The following is a 21,675-nucleotide window of genomic DNA, read 5'->3' on the forward strand; positions in this document are numbered from 1 at the left end:
TACAAAGGCACAAATGTTTGGGGGCATCAGACAGAGCTGTTCTCAAAAGCTAAACATCAGACGTTTTGTGAGGGCCAACACGTGGAGGACACCTCAGACGGCTTTCATGAGCCGACAGGCGACCAGAATGCGCAGTGACGTTTCTGGAGCAGCAGCTACCACTGACCTACAGGTGCTTCTGAAATATCTTCTAAACCAAAACAGATCTTAAGTAGTGCAGCTGGCTGGTCTTCAAACTGAGCCCGACTCAGTAAGCTGGTCTTCAAACTGAGCCCGACTGATCTTGATAAAGTGGATCACAGGTCAATGGTGCTGATGCTTCAAGGTTACGTCACCACGGTCCTTTCTGGACTTTGTGAATCGCAGAGCTCCGATGCCGTGGTGAACTGTCCCATAATGAGTGATGTGGATTTTGTAGAAGAATGTGAAGCCTGTTCAGACTGAGCCATTTCTGCTGCTGCCGGTTTCAGTTTTTGCCTGATTAAATTAGCTGTTTTCTGTATGTTTGGATGAACAAACACGGGACTGTGAACAAAGGAAGGATTCAAAACTCCAAGGGCTTCTGCTGAACCAAATGGTGGATTTGTGGACTGCACGGTTTACGGGAGTTTTGAGCAGTTAACGGTGACGCGCGCTGCATCATGTCATAGTATGAATAGAATGTAGAACTGTATGCAACTTCTGAGTGTCAGTTTAGCAACAAGCCAGTCCTTTGACATGCTGAAATACAATCTGAAAACAAGCCGACGCGTTTTCCTGTGACTTATGCGCTTTGCTATTATTGGTTGAGGATGCCTGAAGGCCTTTTTTATTTTCCACTACTGCAGAACTTTAAAATCATGACCAGATGTTTGAATTTTGATAACAGCAACGAGGCACAAGCTGAGGAGTCTGAAGCCAAAAAAAAAAAAGTATTAGGCACACCCAAAAAAGTTTCACTTCAAACGTGCACAAATGTACAGATCATGTGGATGTAATGTGTCCTTCGCTGCCAAAATTTAAGGTCTCAGTTTAAATTTTTTTAAAAAGTCTATCCTGGTTGTTTTTTGTTTGATTGAAGGTTGTTTTTTGATTGTTTTTTGCTTTATAAAAAAATTATGTGACAAAATATTAGCCGTTGGTCATTTTGCATACTTTGTAAATATCTGTATCTTTAATGTATTATTTGCTGCGCCCGATCGGTGGCTTTTGTCTCAGAAGATGGCCGTCGTCTGGAATGTTCCACCGCACGAGGAGCGCGAGGGACGAGGGAGGAACGTGCCACTTTGGCAGAGGAGGGGGTTTGGGGAGGAGGTTCTGCGGCAGCATGGACTCCATCTCTCTCTCCTGCTCCGGTGGAGATATCTGTCCCACTGTGGCTCAGGCGGATGGACTCACTCCGGCCCCGCAGCCACAGGCGCCACCAACACACGAGCACTTGTAGCACAACTGTGTCTTGTTTTGCTATTGCAGTACAGGTTCTTTTATTTTCTACATTTCCTACAAAAAAAGTGGTTTCCTTCTATCGCAATCCATATGTACCGTCATTCCCACTATGACCCACGGCTGTTTCTGGAGGATAAAAATGGCTGAAGATGGCAGTATTCGCTGCATGTTTACTCCTTGTGGTTACATGATGTTCAACACAATCCTCTGCCGATTAATATTTAGAACAATTGCGCTCACGTGCCATCTAATTAAGCAATAAAGTAACGACACGCTATCTACACCGATTTTTTTTACAACCATAAAATGCTGCATTATGTTAAACCCTCATCGCTCTACGCCGTCACTGACTGTGCGCAAAGCCTGAAGGGGGCGCCTGATTGTACACCTTTCTGCTTTTTTGTACTTTTGTTTTCAAAGAGTTGCACATTTGTACAGATGTTCGTGACGACATCACGGGAGGACGAGGGATGCAGATTCAAGCAGGCAGGCAGAAGGTGGCGCCGTGACATCCTGAAAGTGGTCTCTGGGCTGAACGCTCCTGCAGGCCCCAGTACACCTGAAACCCAATCGAGTAACAACACGGCGCTGCAGCTGACAGAATCCCGGAGCAACGTTTCTAACAAGCAACAATCAAAGTATTTGTTTTAAGTGTAATTTAAATGTAAAGGTGTAAAGTATTTTTAACTGTAAATAGCACGTAGGAGTTATTTTCTACTCCTTTTGTAAAAAAAAAAACCCCCTGAAGATTTAAACTATATTTCAAGAGATTTTTGCAAAAAGCAAATGATTCATTGAAAGTACAGGTGTCACCGTCTGTATGACCTCACAATAATCCCGTTATTGTTAACAGACACCGATTTTGGAGGTTGCTGCATGCACCATCTTAGGCCTGGCACCTGTGACGCCTACTGGCGGGTTCAGACACAGCCGCCTTTATCCTGCCTGTCTGCTTGAAGACTCAAGTCAGCAAAATGAGCCTGCGATGGAAGCAGCGGTGTTAGCAATGAACTTAGCTAGCTAGTGTGCATTGGGCTCTGTCTCTGGCATGGAACCCTGTCATGGCTCTTGTCTGTTGCTGGGAAACCAACCTGCACAAAGCACAGAGGGGTCTGATATGCAGACACGCTGTGGGAAGGCGGGCAGGTCAACCAGAAAAAAAAAGGGGGGGGGGGGGGTGCTTTGAATGTGATGTGGAATTTAAAAGAAGAATAGTTCCAGGGGCCCTACGGGTAAGAGATACTCTCACGTCCAGTACATAGATCAACCATGTTACTGTCACTGAACCCTGAGGGGTGCCCTAGACACAAAAAACATGGTTTAGCATCGATAATCGAACCAGCCTGCCTCCACCTCAATAAGACTGCAGTTATTTATAATTGTTTGTTTTGTTTTTAATTTAACCGACTTACTTTCAGTTTTCGTTCTGTCATTCTTTTGGAAAACTGCTGTACGATCAAACCAGGATTATGATTAATTATTATTATTATTAACTCTTTGTTTTATACTCATAACTGGAACACTGTATAGCTGTAAAGATGGAATTTGCTGCATTCTGGAAACTATGACTGAACATGGATGTACATATAAACTGTATGAATTAAAAACCAAGATGCATTAAGCTTTGTTACGTTCTGAAAGTGAAGTTTTTTTTTTATATATGACTGACCACAAAAAGTGGGCAAACTAAGCGTATTTTGAGGTACCTGAAGTTATATCGTCTGTACTCATGCATCTCACGGTTGCCATGGCAGCTAGAGGAAGCTAATGATGTTGCTGTTGACGACCACAGCCGTCTGACAGATCATCAGCTTTGGTCATTAAATTAGAAGCTTCACTCACACGTACGTCCTCGTGCACCCTGCAGGCAAAAAAACCCAAAACAAAACAAAACAAAAAAAAAACAAAACACTTTGTCCACGAAACGTGGAGTCATTTTTTTATTGGAGCTACATTCTGTACCCCCCCAACACCAAAAAGGAATTTGCATACATACCAGTCTCTCGCAGTCCTTTCAAAAAGGGGGAAGACTGAGCACCCTTAAACCGCACAACAATGACAGAATGGAGGGGCAGATTTCCATAACACTGTCCGCCGGCTCTGAAACGCCAACACTGACCTGGCGGGAAAAGCTTCCATCACATCAGGATTAGCTGCTCACATTCCTGTTGACAAGCTCAACAGGCAAACTACAGGAATGCTGCAAATACATGTGGGGGGAAAAACAAAACATGCAACATCTGTAGAAACGTGTGAATTCCTGCAGAGAGCAGGTGTTCCATAGTTTGTCAGCTTAAAGGGATTTCATTGGACGGTGGTGTAAAAACGGCTTGAAAATGTCAGTGTGCCTGGAAACCTGTGTAACAGTGTGCGTGTGCACGGGAGAGCGCCATGTGAGCATCTACCTTACAACAGATCGACCACCGGCTCCATAATCACTGTGACGGTGTCGACATTCCGCTCCGTCTCACAAATTCAGTTCATTTTTTTCAAGTAAAGATTTCCAGAATGTAGAAACTGTGAGATTTATTTCAGTTTGAAGGAAACACAAATACAACTCAGCCTCAAACAGAACACAGAATATTTCAGGCTCACAACGGCTCTACGGTGGCCAACACGGTGTGAAAACTGCACCTAAAAATAATTTTGTAGGCGACCAAATACTGAACACTTTAGCTTCACCTACAGAAAAAAGGCACTGACGAGATGGCGTGAAAACGGAGGCAGCGAGGAGAAAAACCAGGACTTTTATCTGGGGGGTGGGGGTGCATTATGAAGGATAAAAAAAGAACTGGTGCAATCCAGTCTGCAGCTCCTGCCGTTGCCCCCGGATACGGATGGAGCAAAAATGAGAACTATGAGCTTGGAAGGAGCTACAACTGCCTGGTTTCCATAGCAACATCGATGCAAGACGAGCAAGGAGAGAGAAGGAGAGAGAGAGAGAGAGAGATGGGGAGAGATGGAGAGAGGCATTTGAAGTATGAGGGAGAGGAACTGAGAACGACACCCACAGAGGGTGGAGCAAACGCCAGCAGCGGCCAAAGAAATGTCCCCTTAAAACTGAGAGGTGGTAAGAAAACGGAGGAGGGAAACAAAGAGCTAGAGGGAGGGAGCAGAGGGAGGTGCTGTTGGGAGGTTCATCTCAGACATGGAACCCCAGGACTTCCCACTGGAGACTGCCACCTTCAGGGGAACCTAGAAAAGACACAGAGAAAAGTGTGAACGTGTACAGATACACACACACAGATAACACAATTAATATAACAGACATAATTCATTACGGCAGTAAATTACCAAAAGTGTTGATGAATCCTGCAACATGAAAATAAAGTTTATCATTTCATGAGATCAATATTTGCAGAAACCTCACTTTAAAGCTGAATAAATGCAGGTTTACATGCCTCTGCAGCTTCTTTCCTGCATTACTGTGCAGCAGGTGCATTGTGCAAGAAGAATGTGATGGCTTTGTTTAACATTAACTGCTCATCTGGAGTCAGCTTTCAGGGAGAGCTGTGGGGTTTGTATCAATATAGCTCAAAGTCTGAAATAAGTTCACTTATCATCATCAGACTTAGGACACTGCTAACACACCGAATGCTCAGCAATGGGTGCAAAGCAGAGGAAAGGTATAGCGCCACCCACAGTTCAAGCATGATAAATATCTGTGCAGACCAACGAAGTGAGCAGAGGATAAAGCCTCTTTTAGGCTCCATTTCCAAATGTGCATTTCAAGATTTTATTGGGTCACCTTGAGATGGACTCCGAGATCGTCCATGTGCTGGAGAGACTCCATCGTGGTCCTCACAAGAGCTACGAACAAATACACACATATAAAGCACAGTCAAGAGACACAACACTTTAACAAACATTTTCACAAGGTCCGTGAAAGGAAGCGTTCATTTAAATGTGTGAAATACTTGAGTCACCTGCGAACTGTTCCACCTGGGAATCCTCCACTTCATAGACAAGCTCGTCATGGAGCTGAGCTATCAGCCTGCAGCCAGAAAACACACACACACACACACACACACACACACACACACACACACACACACACACACACACACACACACACACACACACACGGAATGGGCCTCAGCCCGACCACTGTCTGGTTCAGGGGTAAAAAGTAATGGATCAACTGGTTCTGTGCAGAGAAAGAAGCTCAAAATCATATTTTTAGATAACATATTTCCCATTGATTTCTCTGCCGTTTGTTGTTCTGGTGAAACAGCGCCAACACCTGTGTTTCAGCACAGTTGGCTTTAGATGCCACATGCAGCAGTCTCAATTTTGGTCCATCTGTGTGAATGTGAACAGTCAAACTCGAGGCCTCTCGTTTCGCAGAGGGCACAGTGTTGGAGGGATTCCTCCTCGGAGAGGCTGACTTATCAAATCCTTCCATTTCAATTTTTGGAATAAACAAAACACCACCTCAAAAACACATCCTGAATTTGCAGACATTGAGAGATTTCCATCAACTGGAGCTTTGAAAAGCTCCACAGTGTTTTAGAGTGAGACATTATGTCTGATGGATGTCTTACGGAGTAAACTAATAAACTGTCCATCACAGTGAGCTCCAGTCTGTCTGCATTTTTCCTCCTGGCTGAAGACGGGTGAAACTGACACCAGATAAAGATCTGACACACCCCACTCAACAACAGATCACCGCTCTTCAGACTTCAGAGCTCAGACGGCTTTCTCAAAGTGAGACCGGTACGTTGAAATGGCTCAGCAAGGAGCTCATCTGTTCCTGGAAACCATCAGCTGTCCGATCTGTCTGGATTCCATGAGGGATGCGGTGACCATTCCCTGTGGACACAGCTACTGCAGGAAATGTATTCAAGGTTTCTGGGATGAAGACAATCAGAGGGATCCCAGCTGTCCTCAGTGCAGACAGACCTTCACACCAAAGCCCGCCCTGAAGAAAAACACAATGTTAGCCGATTTAGTGGAGAAGCTGCAGAAGACCGGACTCCAAGCTGCTCCCGCTGACCACTGCTATGCCGGGCCTGAAGATGTGGCCTGTGACTTCTGCAGTGGTAGAAAACTGAGAGCCCTCAAGTCCTGTCTGATGTGTTTGGCCTCCTACTGTGAGAAACACCTCCAGCCTCACTATGAATCCTCAACATTTAAAAATCACAAGCTGGTCCAGCCTTCCAAGAATCTCCAGGAGAACATCTGCTCTCATCATCAAGAGGTGATGAAGATGTTCTGCCGCACTGACCAGCAGTGCATCTGTTACCTGTGTTCTCTGGATGAACACAAAGGCCACGATGTAGTGCCGGTGACAGAAGAAAGGTCTGAGTGGCAGAGAAGAGTTGAGACAAGCCTACAAGTCCAGCACCAAATCCAGGTCAGCAACAAAGACCTGAAGCTGCTTCAGCAGGAGGTGGAGAAGATCCGCCGCTCTGCTGACAAAGCAGTGCAGGACAGTGAGAGGATCTTCACTCAGCTGATCCGTCTGATGAAGAAGAGACGCTCCAATGTGACGCAGCAGATCAGATCCCAGCAACAAGCTGAAGAGAGTCGAGTGGAAGAGCTTCAGGAGACGCTGGAGGAGGTGATCACAGATCTGAGGAGGAAGGAAGCTGATCTGGATCAGCTTTCACGGACAGAGGACCACAACTACTTTCTTCAAAACTACTCTTCGCTGTCAAGTCTCCATGAAGCTACAGAGTTGCCCAGCATCAAGATCTGCCCTGTGGAGGACTATAAGAACTTCACAATGGCTGTGTCAGAGATCAGCGACAGCCTACAGGAGATTCTGAGTGATGAGTGGATGATGTCACTGAGACAAACAGAGCCAGAGACCAGAGACGGACTCTTAAAATACACACAACAGATCACACTGGATCTGAACACGGCGCACAGACGTCTGAAGCTGTCTGAAGGCAACAGAAGAGTATCGTGTGTGTTTGAGATGCAGAGTTATCCTACTCACCCAGACAGATTCACCGCCTATCGTCAGGTTCTGAGTTCACAGGGCCTGACCGGACGCTGTTACTGGGAGGTGGAGTTTGTCACGAGGGGGATTTCCATAGCGGTCGCCTCCAAGACTATCGAGAGAAGCGGGACTAAGAGTGGATTTGGGTACAATGACAAGTCCTGGTCATTAGAATGCTACAGCGATCGTTACGAATTCAGACACAACAGGACTGTAACTCCAGTCTCAGGCCCAAAGTCCTCCACCGTGGGGGTGTATCTGGACCACAGTGCAGGGATTCTGTCCTCCTACAGCGTCTCTGACACTGTGACTCTCCTGCACCGAGTCCAGACCACCTTCACCGAGCCGCTCCACGTTGGGCTTTGGCTTTACCGCTCTGGACCTTATCTTCATTATCTGACGCGGACCGCTGAGATCCGGCAGCTCATGTAGACAGACGCTACAGATTTTCCACTGAAACCACCTGTCACTCAGACAGTGTGGGCGAGGCTAGGACACAGACGATTGGCACTGGTGGTGGTGTTTTGTTTTTTAAAACAGTCTAATAAGACTATTTAGCCACACATTAGCCTGAAGAACATACCAGGTTCACTGTACTAAAAATGTACCTAAACGTGATTTTTGTGGACTGTCACACCCGTATTTTTTAACATACAAGTCACTTTGGAATACAAGAAAAACAAAAAACTCTACAACTTACAATCCAGGAAACAGGGTATTTTCCTTCATGCACACCTTTGTGTGGGGTTCTATCACTGCGTCAAGTTTAACTAAAACCCACTAAGCAGTTTAGGAGGATTTGAGCTCTAAAGGTCCACGAACGGAGGGACGGACAGACTGGGCGATTCCAAGATAAACCCATAAGGTTTTGTGTGCAGGGAGAAGAAAAAAAAAAAAAAAGATCTCAAATCATGTATGCGTTGCTTCTTACAATCATGGGCAGAAGGTAAAATCTGATTTACTAATATTTAAATGACATGTTTATGTTAAATTGATGTTCAGGAAAGAACTCAAGATTTGGTATTTCGCTGTGCAGGTGAAAGCTTTTTTGATATATTGTACCCTCCGGGAAGAGTTAGAGGACTTGGCTGAGGATAGGGAAGTGTGGGATGAGCTGCTTGGTCTACTGCCACTGCATTCCAGATCAGCGGCAGAAAAAGAATGAATTAACGAATGAATGTGTGTCAGCTGTGTGTTTTGGTGAATTAAATGCTCTCCTGTTGATATTTTCTGGAAGTGCTGTAAAAGTCTCACTGATGGCGCCGTCCTGAGTCTGTGCCTTTATTTTCTTACGTGCCTTATTTGTCTCTTGAGACATAATTGAATCATGGTATGATTAAAAAGTTATTAATAGCACCACTCATAAGTGCTGTCCTGTGTCGAGTGCGCACCACTCGCGGTGAGCAGTTGAACGACGCATTGGGAGGATTTTCTAACTTTCACATCGAGCCTTCCCTAACGGAGCTACCTGGCAGACAGCGAAGTGGAGGAGGAGATCTGCTGGAAGATGTTGATCATGGCCATCTTACAGAGATCAGCAGCCGAACCTGTTCAGCACAACCAACAACGTGTAGCAGGAGGACAGCAAAGCGATCAACGGTCTTTAATCCAATGAAATAAGGAACAAATAATGAATTTAAAAACCAACTGAGGTAAATAAATAAAAAACAACATTTAAATATGTACATGTGCACAAGGTGTGCATCATCCTACCTTGGACCACAAAGTTGACAGCTTGCCTTTCAGCTTGCATGCGGACGCCCCAGTCTGGGGAGTTGATATTAGCAAGCGTACGCCGTCGACCCATGATAGACCACACGTAGCCTAGACAAAAGCAAAACCACAGTCTGTTACTTAATACAAAATATCACTGTCACTGAGAGTCAGGATCCAAACTCCAAAGACCAACGGTCTAACTGGGCTTTAGAGAACCCTGCTTCAAGTGAAGAAGAAAGGTCACCTACAAGAAGTCTTCAGCTGGAGAGATGATTGGAACGTCTGTCAGTCAGGATCAATGTTGGAATACTCAAATTCAAGGAGCAGGGAGAGATTTCTCAAGAGCACTTTCTGCATCTTGTCCTGCTTCCTGCACGCTGTTCAAAGGCACCACTCCTCTCAAACTATACCAAACATTTCCAGTGGGTGAGGAGGCGCCCGGAGCATCTCTGGTCCTGGATTGCAACCACCCAGGCAGACAACCAAGTGTGAAAGAGGAAACTCCAGATACAGTCCGAGCCTGATTCTCCAGACACTGTCCAGAGTTCCTATGAGATATTGTTGATGTTTGGTACTACAGTGACAACACCAAGTACATTTTTTCTTCCAGACAACTTGTCGTATCATCTCCTGTAGCCGGGTGTTGAAGAAGAAACGGCTCAACTGGTCTGATGGCCAAGAAAACTGTGAAGACTTTTGTCTCTCACCATAATCAGATGAGGTCATCAGTGTCCCATCATGCATCCTTTCAGAATGCACTGGGTTGTGTTTTAATGCATCAATATGATTAGAATACAATACAATAGAGCCTTTATTGACATTGCACATGTATCCATACAATCAAACTTACAGTTACGCACAATCTAACCACTAGGGGCAGTGGGCAGCCACAGTCCGGCACCTGGGGACCAACTCCAGATGTAGAGAAGCTGCCTTGGTCAGGGGCAGAGAAAGGAGCAGACCCTAAATAAGCAAGCTCACTCTTTTACTAAGGATATAAAAGAATGAGCTGCTCCTTTAATTGGACACCTGTGTCTTTAGTACCGGTTACTAGAATCCACCTCAGTTGTTGCAAGAAACTGTACTGCAAATCGGGATAAAATACATTTACAACTACAGAAAATACGTCCATAAAAAGTTCTGAGATCATTGTCATCACATACAAAAGCACTGAGGCAGTGGTATGCACCCAGACTGCAAAACAGCCACACAAATATGTAGACACACACACACAGTACACATCTTACGCAGTCATGTGACACAAATGCTGCACCACCATGATTTTGACAATGAAGCGGGTTTTCCACCTAAAACTGTCTGGCATCCTCTGTTCCACTCAGTCCATAAAACCCAACTGACCTGCTCTGCAGAACACCGGCGTGCACACAGCCAGGGACATAAGTCTATAGACAGCGACACCATTTTCATGATTTTGGAGTTTTATGAAAACAAAACCATCTGTAAAAGTGATGATATGCATAAAAAACAATCCTGAAAACAGAGGAACTGATAATAAAAACAACCAAATTTTAAATGGTTCATGTGATAATATGTTAAACTCCTTGGACATTAACCCGTTTATGCCCAGATTTTTCTTCTTTTTTTTTTTTTATAAGTGGAAAAAGTTGCATTAGTACCTTTGAGATTTTTTATTGTGAGTCAAATATGACAGTGATACACTTCGGCAACAATTGTTGCCAGTGGGGCAAAACGGGTAAATAGAACATGTTTATTGCTTCATTTCAGCTCCATTGAGATGTGCACAGAGGCACTGTCCAAATACTTATGAACCTGACTCGATCAGCCTGAGCAGATGGGAAATGAGCACACTACATTTACTGACAAACACACATCACACACACTGACTGAGATCAACCACAACACGTGGATGTTTTTGTCAGGAATGCAGCCTTTTGTTCCGCCACCTGCTGACAGGCTCACGAAAACAAACGGCCTTCACACCATGAGCAGGTATGTTTAGTTGTTCTGCACGCACGATAACACTGTACCCCCCTCCCCCCCCCCCTTCCAAGTTCAGCTCATGTTTCTGGTCAGTTAAACTCCTTTGTGCAACAATCTTCCAACCATCTCGATGAAGGTTGTGTGTGCAATGTGCACGACAACAAAGCATCAAAATCACTAAAAATCTCATGCACTCTCCAACTGTGAGATAAAAGTTCAATAATGACATGTTTGTAATGGTGGCTCTTTTGCCGCTGGATTTTTCTTAATGTTTGGACTTTCTAATGAGTTTCAGAGAAACCAGTCATTGAAGATGTGACTGTCAGAGCGCTTATCACATGCAGGTGAGACAGCTGGAAACTCAAGGTCACGGTCTGGACCGTCACAGGTTGTGGCTGCACCGTAAATGCCCCACCACTACTGAAATATGTGGCCCAAACTGACCCAAAGCCCAAAAAAGTGGCATTCAGGTCATCGGACCAGGTGCAATGTTCTCTCTAAATGACATGCAGACGGTTAATTTAATTTGATTTATTTCATTCATATAGCACCAAATCACAACAAAGCTGCCTCAAGGTGCTTCACACAAGTAAGGTCTAACCTTACCAACCCCCAGAGCAAGAACACAGGTGACAAAGGTCAGGAAAAACTCCCTCTGATTATATTGAGGAAGAAATCTGAAGCAGACCAGACTCAGAGGGGTGGTCCACTCCTTAGGCCATTCTAACAAAAAGGTTTACAATACAGAACACAACAACAACTGATGAGAGTCCATGTAGGTTACAGTAACTTTTGTAACTTGTCTATTTTGAGGCCTGCTGATAACTGACTTTTTGTTTAAAGGCTAATTTCCAAGCCAACTGTTACATTAACGGCACTATGTTTTTGACGCTGAATTACCTGTTCTTGCAGGAACAGGTGAGCACTGCATCATCCAGAAGGGTGGGCATGCTCGTGCATGCCTGGGCGATATATCGATTTTAACGATTAAATCAAGTTTTTTGTCGCAGACAATTTGAAAAATAAATCTGAGTTTTTTCTTGCCCCCAGGAGCTCCTGTAGTGGCCCCCCACCCCCTCCCGTTTCCTCCACACAACAACATGGCTACCGCTAATTAGAGCTGTCACGATTATTACAATATTCGCCAATCGCGATTATTTTTCATATTCGCGAGTCAACAGGAGTCAACAGGCTGCAGCACATTTTTTGGGGGGGTGGGGGGATATTTTTAGGCCATATCGCCCAGCCCAGCACGTGTTTTTGCACATTTAGGTTTCCCAGAGTCAGCTGTGACCTTCAGAAGCCTCATTTGGAAACAATCTCAGTAGTTCCCCGTGTACTGTAGTTATTTAAAGATTTATCGGTTCTTATCTCTTCTCCTCCCTTTGGGCGCTTTTTGGCTTTTTGAAGTGAAGCTCCAGCTTTCATCTCAAGGGTGCTTTTGAAATGTGCATAAGATCACATGAAATTCTAATCTACCTGAGCGTCACCGTGACCTTTGCCATATAGTCCCAACAAACCTGACAGCAGCTGAGTCTGCAGTGTTCACCTCAGCTCCACATCAGACACAAACCAACCACCAAGTTAGTGCAGAAAAGACAAGAAGCCCAAAAAGTTATCCTGAATCAATGCACAGCATCTGGACAGTCTAACGTAAGAACGTCCCTGGGATTTGGAGAATGAGCTAGCGCAGAATATCATTTAAAGATCTGCAAAGAAGAGTGTGAGAGATGAAAAAAAACTGTGTGTGGGTTGAGATAAATCCCTGTGCAGCCACTGATGGTGTATCGCCATAGTGACTATGTTGGTTGGGTTGTCACTCTGTCTCTGAAAACAAATGAGATTTCTCACGTGAGTCCATCACACCACACTGATTCAGAGGTTGAGGCATCGTCCTGAACCAGGGTCGACGTGTGCGCAGACAGAAAATGTATCAGTTAAAATAAACTACAGGAAAATAAACACATTTCAGTTATAAATAAAAAATCTCAAATATATGTCTTCAAGATAAATGACAGAATTGATGAGAGATTTCTGTCAGACTCAGCACTTAAATGGAGCATGGTGTGTGTGTGTTTATAAAGACACACAAACCTTGTTTGTGGCACAGCTGGATGGTCCTGTGGATGAAGGCCTGGACCTCCCTGTAGGTCTGAAGGAAGCTGTCCTGGAAGCGGCTGGCCTGTTCGGTGCTCACACCCAGGATACCCGACAGACGCTCACGACCTACAGACAACATTTACAGACTAATTTCACCATTCAAATCATTACCGTTTTAAAAAAAACCAGGGCCCGTATCCACGAAGCAGCCCAAGACTAAAAATAGTTTTTCTAAGAAAAATCTTAGAATTCCTTGAATTCTTAGAATTTTCCCTTGGTAAGATGAAAGTTGTCCGCAACGCACCAAGAGAGTTCCTAAGGTGCCAAACTGGTAAAAGGAGGGAGGAGGACTTTTAAGAAGCCTAAGAGTGTTTTAAGCAGAGAAGATGGTGGAAAACACAGAGAGGAAGCAGAGACTTTCTCCGTATGTAGGATGGCAGTGAGTCAGTAACACCAGACACACAAGCCGCCACCCCATCCCCATCCCAAAACAATCAGATTTTTGGACATGCACAAAGTCTCAATTTGGATGTTAAATTATTCCCAACATGGAAAACCATTTCCTTTCTTCATTATATTGCCATAAGTTAAGGAAATAGTAACTTTTGGTGGCCAAGTAATTTACATCAAATATCTAAAGAGCCAAGCACTTTTTACATTTTATTGGTTTTGGCAGTTACTATGGTAATGTTTCAGTTTCTGATTTCTACATTAGAATCTACAGAAATCCACCTCTTGCAAATAATCTGAAACTGAAACTAAGGCTGTAGAACCTGTATTTTTTATTTTACAATATTTGAATTTGTCCTTCACTGAATTGGGACAGTGGATTAGTTGAGTCTGTACATGGGAATCATATAGTTAAATTATTATTTAATTGCTATTGTAAAATTACTGAGAAATGTGTGACGGGTATGAAGAAGAGATAAAAAAAAAAATGGAAGATGGAGAGGACAGACTGGACCCAAAGGACAGAAGACAAACAGCCAGATCCACAGAAGAGGAGGAGATAAAGGAAAGCCAGGGAGGCTGTGTGTGTGTGTGTTAAACAACAACAAAGCTCACACCACACTGTGACTGAGCAAGTTCAGATGTGTGCACGGTGTCGGTCTGCAACACAGGAGTCGATGATACAAGATTAGGACCAAATCAACTGAGGAATGCAGCAGGTGAGCTAATGAGTGCTACAGACGCTCTGTGTCTGTGTGAGATGAGTAATGTTGTGCCAAACAGTCTGGGGGCCAGGAGGAGGCTCGGCAGGGGGTGCAGTAGTTTCTATAATCAATTTCTTGCACACAGTACTTCATCACATTGATCAAAAAACACTCTAAATTCAATATAGTCCTTCAGCGATTTGCATCGTTTGGTGCAAATTGGCAAAGTGAAGCTATTAGCTGTGCAGCTACCTTTGTAAAAAGAGGTTAGTAAAACATTTACATCCTTCCAGAGTGACACAGCATACTCTCAAGGTGGGCACAGAACTTTAAATCTTTAAAACTGGAGTGGGCCAGGGGTGGGCCCAGGTGCCTGTAAGAGCATCCAAGTGGTCTCACCTGCTGCTCCCTCTCAAATTAAAAGACATCATAAAGCACCATGTGCTTTGTGAACGCATTACTGGGATGAGCAGTTGTGTGTGTTTTCTACTGAAGCACCACATTCCTGTTGAATGAGGTCACTTCAGTGACCTTTAACCTTCAATGCTTCAGTGTTTTCTTGTCTCCACTCTGGCCACGTCAAACTGTTTTCTGCTTAATGGGTTCTCAGTCATTCATCTCTTCAGCTCACGTTGCAACATTAAATTTTCAAATAAAGTGATGCTGCAGATTAAGATGTAAAAAAACATGGTCAGAGGATTTGTTAATGCTGGGCCAGTTTAATGATGTGCGCTGACTAGATGTCAGTCACAACTCCCCTCTAATGTCTTCTTACACCCCTATTCCACAGGACACTGTTCTATTCCGATACTCCACAATCTAGAAAAAGTGCAAAAACAGGATGACACTGCTTACTCCAGCACGCTTCCCATCAGGCTGGCTTATAAAGTGCACACCTGGCAACCCACCCGAAAACAAAAGTAAATCTGTGCCCAGCTGCGTTTGCAGCCAGAACGGCAACAAATACTGCTCTTGCTTCAAATTTTTACCCAGATGAAACAAAATCAAACAAGTATCAAGTTGAACTCTCACTAGGACTACTCCATTTAAAGATTGAATGAAGATGTTAAGACTACGAACACCCGGAAGCGACCGCATTATGATGTCGATTTGACGAATGGGGAAGAAATTTTTGAACAGCTCGAAAAATTTCACCCCGATTTAGAAACTGGTGCCGATGATGGCTGTAACTAAATGGTAAAATGGTAAATGGACTGCATTTATATAGCGCTTTTTCATCTGCATCAGACACTCAAAGCACTTTACAATTATGCCTCACATTCACCCCAATGTCAGGGTGCTGCCATACAAGGTGCTCACTACACACCGGGAGCAATAGGGGATTAAAGGCCTTGCCCAAGAGCCCTTAGTGATTTTCCAGTCAGGCAGGAATTTGAACCAATGATCTTCTGGACTCAAGCCCAACACCTTAACCACTAGACTATCATCTCCAGCTACTGCGTAAACCAAGTTTGTTCAAGATTGACAAAAGATGGATCAAGAAGTTCCTGTGATTTAACTTAAGTTTAACCTGGTTAGTCCCACTGAGATCGAGATCTTTTTTTACAAGGTAGACCTGGACAATTTTTTTAAGTTTCCAATTTACCTAACCTGTATGTCTTTAGATGATGCTTCCAAACGCACCTTCATTTGCTGTTTGGGATCAATCAGGAAGGAACAACGCTCTGTGGAACAGGGGTATTATTTATTGATTTTCACACGTATGCTGGTGTGTGTGTGTGTGTGTGTGTGTGTGTGTGTGTGTGTGTGTGTGTGTGCGCCTGACTCAGTGTCAGTGCTCTGCCCCTCCTCCATCCATCGCCTGATTATTGTCTCGGAGCCAAAGCTTTCTTTTAGCATTCCATATCCATGGCAACGCATCCCTGTATGAAGCGCCTACGGTGGTTCAGGAGCTGCTTCCTCTCCTACCATTTCACGTACATTACTCTCTTCTCACTCACTCCTTCGGCTGCATCATCTATCTGCAGGGTTTCTATTCCCAGTTTCCCGCTCTCCTTCACAACTCCTTCCACAATCCATCAATTTCCTGCACATTTTTAGAGCCTCTGTGTGAATCGTCTCTGCAGGCGTCTCACGGCGCCCTGACAGTACGTGCCTCCAATCGATAACCAGCTTTGACACCAAATTCACTAATTAGAAAGGTGGTGGTTTATTGAATTCACTGGAACTGGCTCATTGGGGCGGCACAGTGACTCAGTGGTTAGCACTGCTGCCTCACAGCGAGAAGGTTAAAGGTTCTCTTCCTGCCTGGTCCTTTCTGTGTGGTGTTGGCATGTTCTCCCCATGTTTGCGTGGGGTTCTCTCCAGGTGCTCCACCTTCCTCTCACTTCAAAGACATTCAGGTTCGGTGAACTGGTGACTCTAAACTGACTGTAGACACGAGCGTGTTTGTCTGTCTGGACGTGTAGGCCCTGCGACGGAGCGACGTCCTGTCCACTGACCACTGGAATAATTACAAGTGTAACAATGGAATACTTTACAATGACCTTCACGTCACTTTAATTCCGTGATCTTTGAGAAAACCTTATCTGTTCGTGATCTTCCAACTGAACAGTAAATTCTCACTGAGCAGAATGACTTTGAAGCTCGTGCACTGCGCTGCACTGCACACAAACATTATTACTACGCGATACCTCACTCGATGTACAAACATAACTCTGCACGCCGACATCCAAAGCCAACAATAACGCCCCTCTTGAATTTCTGTGGCCATGCAGAATGTATATATGGGCCAGAAATGGGTCACAAGTGACCCAGGCAGGTTTCTCCATGGGCCACATTTATCTTCCCTCACTTTTTTCTCTCTATTTTTATCAGCCCCCCTACACTTACATCTGTCAACTTTTTGTTCTGCAGAATTCAGGACAAGACAACAGCAACACAGCTGTCACCCAGGATAAATCACTGAGCGAGTGCAGTTTGTCTTCACCCTCTCTCTGTTTTATTATCATGAGTTATCTTTGTAGTCACACAATGAATAATCAAGTGCTTTCATTCAAATTGATTATTGTTTCGTCAGTGTGTATGGACTCACCTGCTCCGTATACAACAGAGTAGACAACACGTTTGGCATGTTCACGGTCCTCCAAAGTCACATCGTCTTGACTCATCCTCTTCCTGTGTGAGAAAATCAGACAGGTGGACAGAGAGGTACAGAGGGCTGAACACCGTGGTCCCTGAAAACTGCTCAACAGTGCTGAATGACAGAGGACACAGTGATCATCCTCATTGTAAGCTCATGGTGATGAATGCAGCAGTGTGATCCAGCAGTTCTCAAGCAGCCAAGAAATAAAGTCTGACAGTGTGATGTTAGTCTTTGCTGGGGCTTGCCATCTTCTGTCTTAGAAACACTAACAGTCATGAAAGCTTACCGTAGAAACAAGAGCCCTTACTAGAATTATTTTTTAAATAAAAGCATGTTTTACTTGATAAAAAAAAAGACTGTCTTTAAAACATCTTTTTCAATAATACACTCAACAAAAATATAAACGCAACACTTTTGGTTTTGCTCCCATTTTGTATGAGATGAACTCAAAGATCTAAAACTTTTTCCACATACACAATATCACCATTTCCCTCAAATATTGTTCACAAACCAGTCGAAATCTGTGATAGTGAGCACTTCTCCTTTGCTGAGATAATCCATCCCACCTCACAGGTGTGCCATATCAAGATGCTGATTAGACACCATGATTAGTGCACGGGTGTGCCTTAGACTGCCCACAATAAAAGGCCACTCTGAAAGGTGCAGTTTTATCACACAGCACAATGCCACAGATGTCGCAAGATTTGAGGGAGCGTGCAATTGGCATGCTGACAGCAGGAATGTCAACCAGAGCTGTTGCTCGTGTATTGAATGTTCATTTCTCTACCATAAGCCGTCTCCAAAGGTATTTCAGAGAATTTGGCAGTACATCCAACCAGCCTCACAACCGCAGACCACGTGTAACCACACCAGCCCAGGACCTCCACATCCAGCATGTTCACCTCCAAGATCGTCTGAGACCAGCCACTCGGACAGCTGCTGAAACAATCGGTTTGCATAACCAAAGAATTTCTGCACAAACTGTCAGAAACCGTCTCAGGGAAGCTCATCTGCATGCTCGTCGTCCTCATCGGGGTCTCGACCTGACTCCAGATCGTCGTCGTAACCGACTTGAGTGGGCAAATGCTCACATTCACTGGCGTTTGGCATGTTGGAGAGGTGTTCTCTTCACGGATGAATCCCGGGGTCACACTGTTCAGGGCAGATGGCAGACAGCGTGTGTGGCGTCGTGTGGGTGAGCGGTTTTCTGATGTCAATGTTGTGGATCGAGTGGCCCATGGTGGCGGTGGGGTTATGGTATGGGCAGGCGTCTGTTATGGACGAAGAACACAGGTGCATTTTATTGATGGCATTTTGAATGCACAGAGATACCGTGACGAGATCCTGAGGCCCATTGTTGTGCCATACATCCAAGAACATCACCTCATGTTGCAGCAGGATAATGCACGGCCCCATGTTGCAAGGATCTGTACACAATTCTTGGAAGCTGAAAATGTCCCAGTTCTTTCATGGCCGGCATACTCACCGGACATGTCACCCATTGAGCATGTTTGGGATGCTCTGGACCGGCGTATACGACAGCGTGTACCAGTTCCTGCCAATATCCAGCAACTTCGCACAGCCATTGAAGAGGAGTGGACCAACATTCCACAGGCCACAATTGACAACCTGATCAACTCTATGCGAAGGAGATGTGTTGCACTGCATGAGGCAAATGGTGGTCACACCAGATACTGACTGGTATCCCCCCCAATAAAACAAAACGGCACCTTTCAGAGTGGCCTTTTATTGTGGGCAGTCTAAGGCACACCTGTGCACTAATCATGGTGTCTAATCAGCATCTTGATATGGCACACCTGTGAGGTGGGATGGATTATCTCAGCAAAGGAGAAGTGCTCACTATCACAGATTTAGACTGGTTTGTGAACAATATTTGAGGGAAATGGTGATATTGTGTATGTGCAAAAGGTTTTGAGTTTTGAGGAAAAATCTCTGAGTTCATCTCATACAAAATGGGAGCAAAACCAAAAGTGTTGCGTTTATATTTTTGTTGAGTGTACGTGTTGAAAAAAGGTGGGTAGTCAAATTCTGAACAATTACTGTACATATGAAATATATGGAAAATGCATCATGACAAAGAGCATAAAGGTCATGGCAGGTTAGGACAGGAAAAGCACAGACATGAGGAAAAAGAAAGATCCAGGGATGTCCAGACAGACCGTTATGTAATGCGACCAGTAGACTGTCGTAACAGCGGGGATCAGATGGGGCTGAAAGACATGTCTGCACAGTGACATTTCTGCAGGATGCTGCCAAAGCTGATCACCACTGAGGGTGCACACATGCATGCTCAGAAAAATTAAAGTGTCTGGTCAGTTTGTTTAACTTAAGTTAAGACTTAATTCTGAGACATTCACACTTGATCCTTTATGACCTCCAGGTCTGAAGACATGACGTGTCTGACTTGTACCACGCGATGTGTGAAGGAAGACCTCAGAATGATGTCAAAGCATCTACAACAACATTATGGGTTGTCAGTCTCTGCCACATACTTGACGATTATAGATTATATAGATGATGTAAACAATTAGAAAGGCTGAAAGATGCACAGATAAACTGTGACAGCAAGCGACACGTACACACTCACAATCACAAATGCTTCACGAGTGTGACACTGTAATCAGCAGGGCAACAGGCCGAGGGTTGTCCTGATTACAAGAGAGGGAGAACAAATGAGGCAGTTGTCATGGTTGTCATGGAAACATGGTTATGAGCCAGCTGTCTGGGGTAAGGGGGGGGTGGGGGGGGACGGGGGGGTAAGAGAGAGATCTGGTGGAGCATCAGAGTCCACCTTGGCAAGGTGATAATGTAAGAGTGTCAGCGTGAGAGAGACCCACCACTGAGAGGCCAGCATGGAAAAGATGTCGGCCTCTGGGTTTGTAAAAATGCGGAGCAGTTCAGGGTCAGAGGAGAGGTGAGCCAGCAGGCGAAGCTCCACCTGGCAGAAGTCTGATGGATACACACAAAAAGAGACAGAGCGATTCAGCAAGACTCACGTTTAGTCCATGGGCCAAGCAGGTTTTTGGTACCACTTAAGGGGAAAAAACGATACTTAGAATCCAGCCTCAGTGTATCCTGACCTACACAAAAATGTATGATAGCCATCCCAGGGTGGTAACTGTAGCCAGGTAGGGGTCAATGAAGAATTACACAGAGGTCAAACTTTAAAAATGCTCCAGTCATGTTAAAAACTGTATCACATTACTTGTCTGATCATAATGATTCCAAAAAGGTATAGTTTGGACTATCTATGACGGAATGTTCTGGAGTTATGGGGTCAAAACAGCAAAAATGGTGACAAAGGTCAATTTCAGTTTGTACAGAGGTCAAAAGCTAAAGTTGCTCCAATTTCAGTTTAAAGTTTGACCTCTGTGTAATTCTTCATCGACCCCTACCTGGCTACAGCTCCAACCCTGGGATGGCTATCATACAGTTTCGTGTAGGCCATGATACACTGAGGCTGGATTCTATGTGGTTTTTTTCCCCTTAAGCGGTACAGATTAGGTCAAAATTCATGACTGGCTCATGGACAATTTAGGTCAAAGTTCGAGATAGATCTAAGAAACAACCACATGCGAAAAATGAACAAATATGTTAACAGCAGCAGCTTGAAGTGAAGGGTGTGACTTGGATGGGTGTGTTGAAGGCACACTCCCTACTAGGGGCAGCCAGGGTCATCGTGCCTCCCTGGAAATGTTTAAAAATCTGTAGTCTTTTTTTTTTAAATTCATGCATTCTAATGTAATCAGAGAAGCTAAATATTGACTCCGCTCATTGGTTTTTAAACATTTTTCATTTTAAACACTGCAAATTTAATTTTGCTTGCAGTTGCATTCATCAATCAGCTTTTGTGTTTGCAAGACCTTTGCTATTTGTAATCACACTTTCGGTCAAAAGTTCAGTTGAAACCCACAGAAATCTGAGCTGTGGAATAATGTTTGACATATTCCATCAAATATTAACTCTCTATCACAGCTCTTGGTCTCCACATTCTGGTGTGCAAAGTCACTCCAGCAATGCACCTGAGGATTTATATGGTAACAGGATTAAAATGACAGCAACTCTGTAATTCCAGCACTGCAGAATCACCCACCTGCAAACAGGATGTCAGTTGTGTTTGAGATGAGAACAGTTTGGACATTTGCAATTTCTGTTCTATGAGATGGGAAACGAAAACTGCTATGATCCTGAAGAACAGGATCAAGCAGAAACTGAAATAAAGTGTGTTTAGTGCTAAATGAGAA

At 44.4% G+C, this 21,675-nt stretch overlaps 2 protein-coding genes and 1 long non-coding RNA gene across 3 annotated transcripts in view; 1 reads left to right on the forward strand and 2 right to left on the reverse strand.

Moving 5' to 3' along the window:
- Positions 1-2,852: 2,852 nt before the first annotated feature.
- LOC117504635 lies at positions 2,853-3,662 on the reverse strand. Its single transcript, XR_004558856.1, has 2 exons — positions 3,422-3,662; positions 2,853-3,286 (listed from the first exon to the last, which is right to left on the reverse strand). It is a non-coding gene; the product is annotated as an uncharacterized LOC117504635 (long non-coding RNA).
- A 177-nt stretch (positions 3,663-3,839) lies between these two features.
- The window catches only part of poln (polymerase (DNA directed) nu), a 53,848-nt gene continuing 36,012 nt past the window's right edge, over positions 3,840-21,675 (reverse strand). The window contains exons 16-23 of the mRNA XM_034164130.1: positions 20,269-20,380; positions 17,360-17,442; positions 13,145-13,276; positions 9,086-9,196; positions 8,841-8,919; positions 5,352-5,419; positions 5,174-5,235; positions 3,840-4,620 (exon numbers count right to left, since the gene is read on the reverse strand). Of these exons, the coding sequence (XP_034020021.1) occupies positions 4,525-4,620; positions 5,174-5,235; positions 5,352-5,419; positions 8,841-8,919; positions 9,086-9,196; positions 13,145-13,276; positions 17,360-17,442; positions 20,269-20,380 (743 nt within the window). The 3' untranslated portion in view covers positions 3,840-4,524. The remainder of the gene's footprint in view (positions 4,621-5,173; positions 5,236-5,351; positions 5,420-8,840; positions 8,920-9,085; positions 9,197-13,144; positions 13,277-17,359; positions 17,443-20,268; positions 20,381-21,675) is intronic.
- On the forward strand, positions 5,363-8,619 carry LOC117504631 (tripartite motif-containing protein 16-like). The gene has a single exon (XM_034164128.1). The coding sequence runs from the start codon at positions 6,152-6,154 to the stop codon at positions 7,802-7,804; it is 1,653 nt and encodes a 550-aa protein (XP_034020019.1). The 5' UTR covers positions 5,363-6,151; the 3' UTR covers positions 7,805-8,619.

The sequence above is a fragment of the Thalassophryne amazonica genome, chromosome 23 (genome assembly GCF_902500255.1).
Source record: "Thalassophryne amazonica chromosome 23, fThaAma1.1, whole genome shotgun sequence".
NCBI lineage: Eukaryota > Metazoa > Chordata > Actinopteri > Batrachoidiformes > Batrachoididae > Thalassophryne > Thalassophryne amazonica.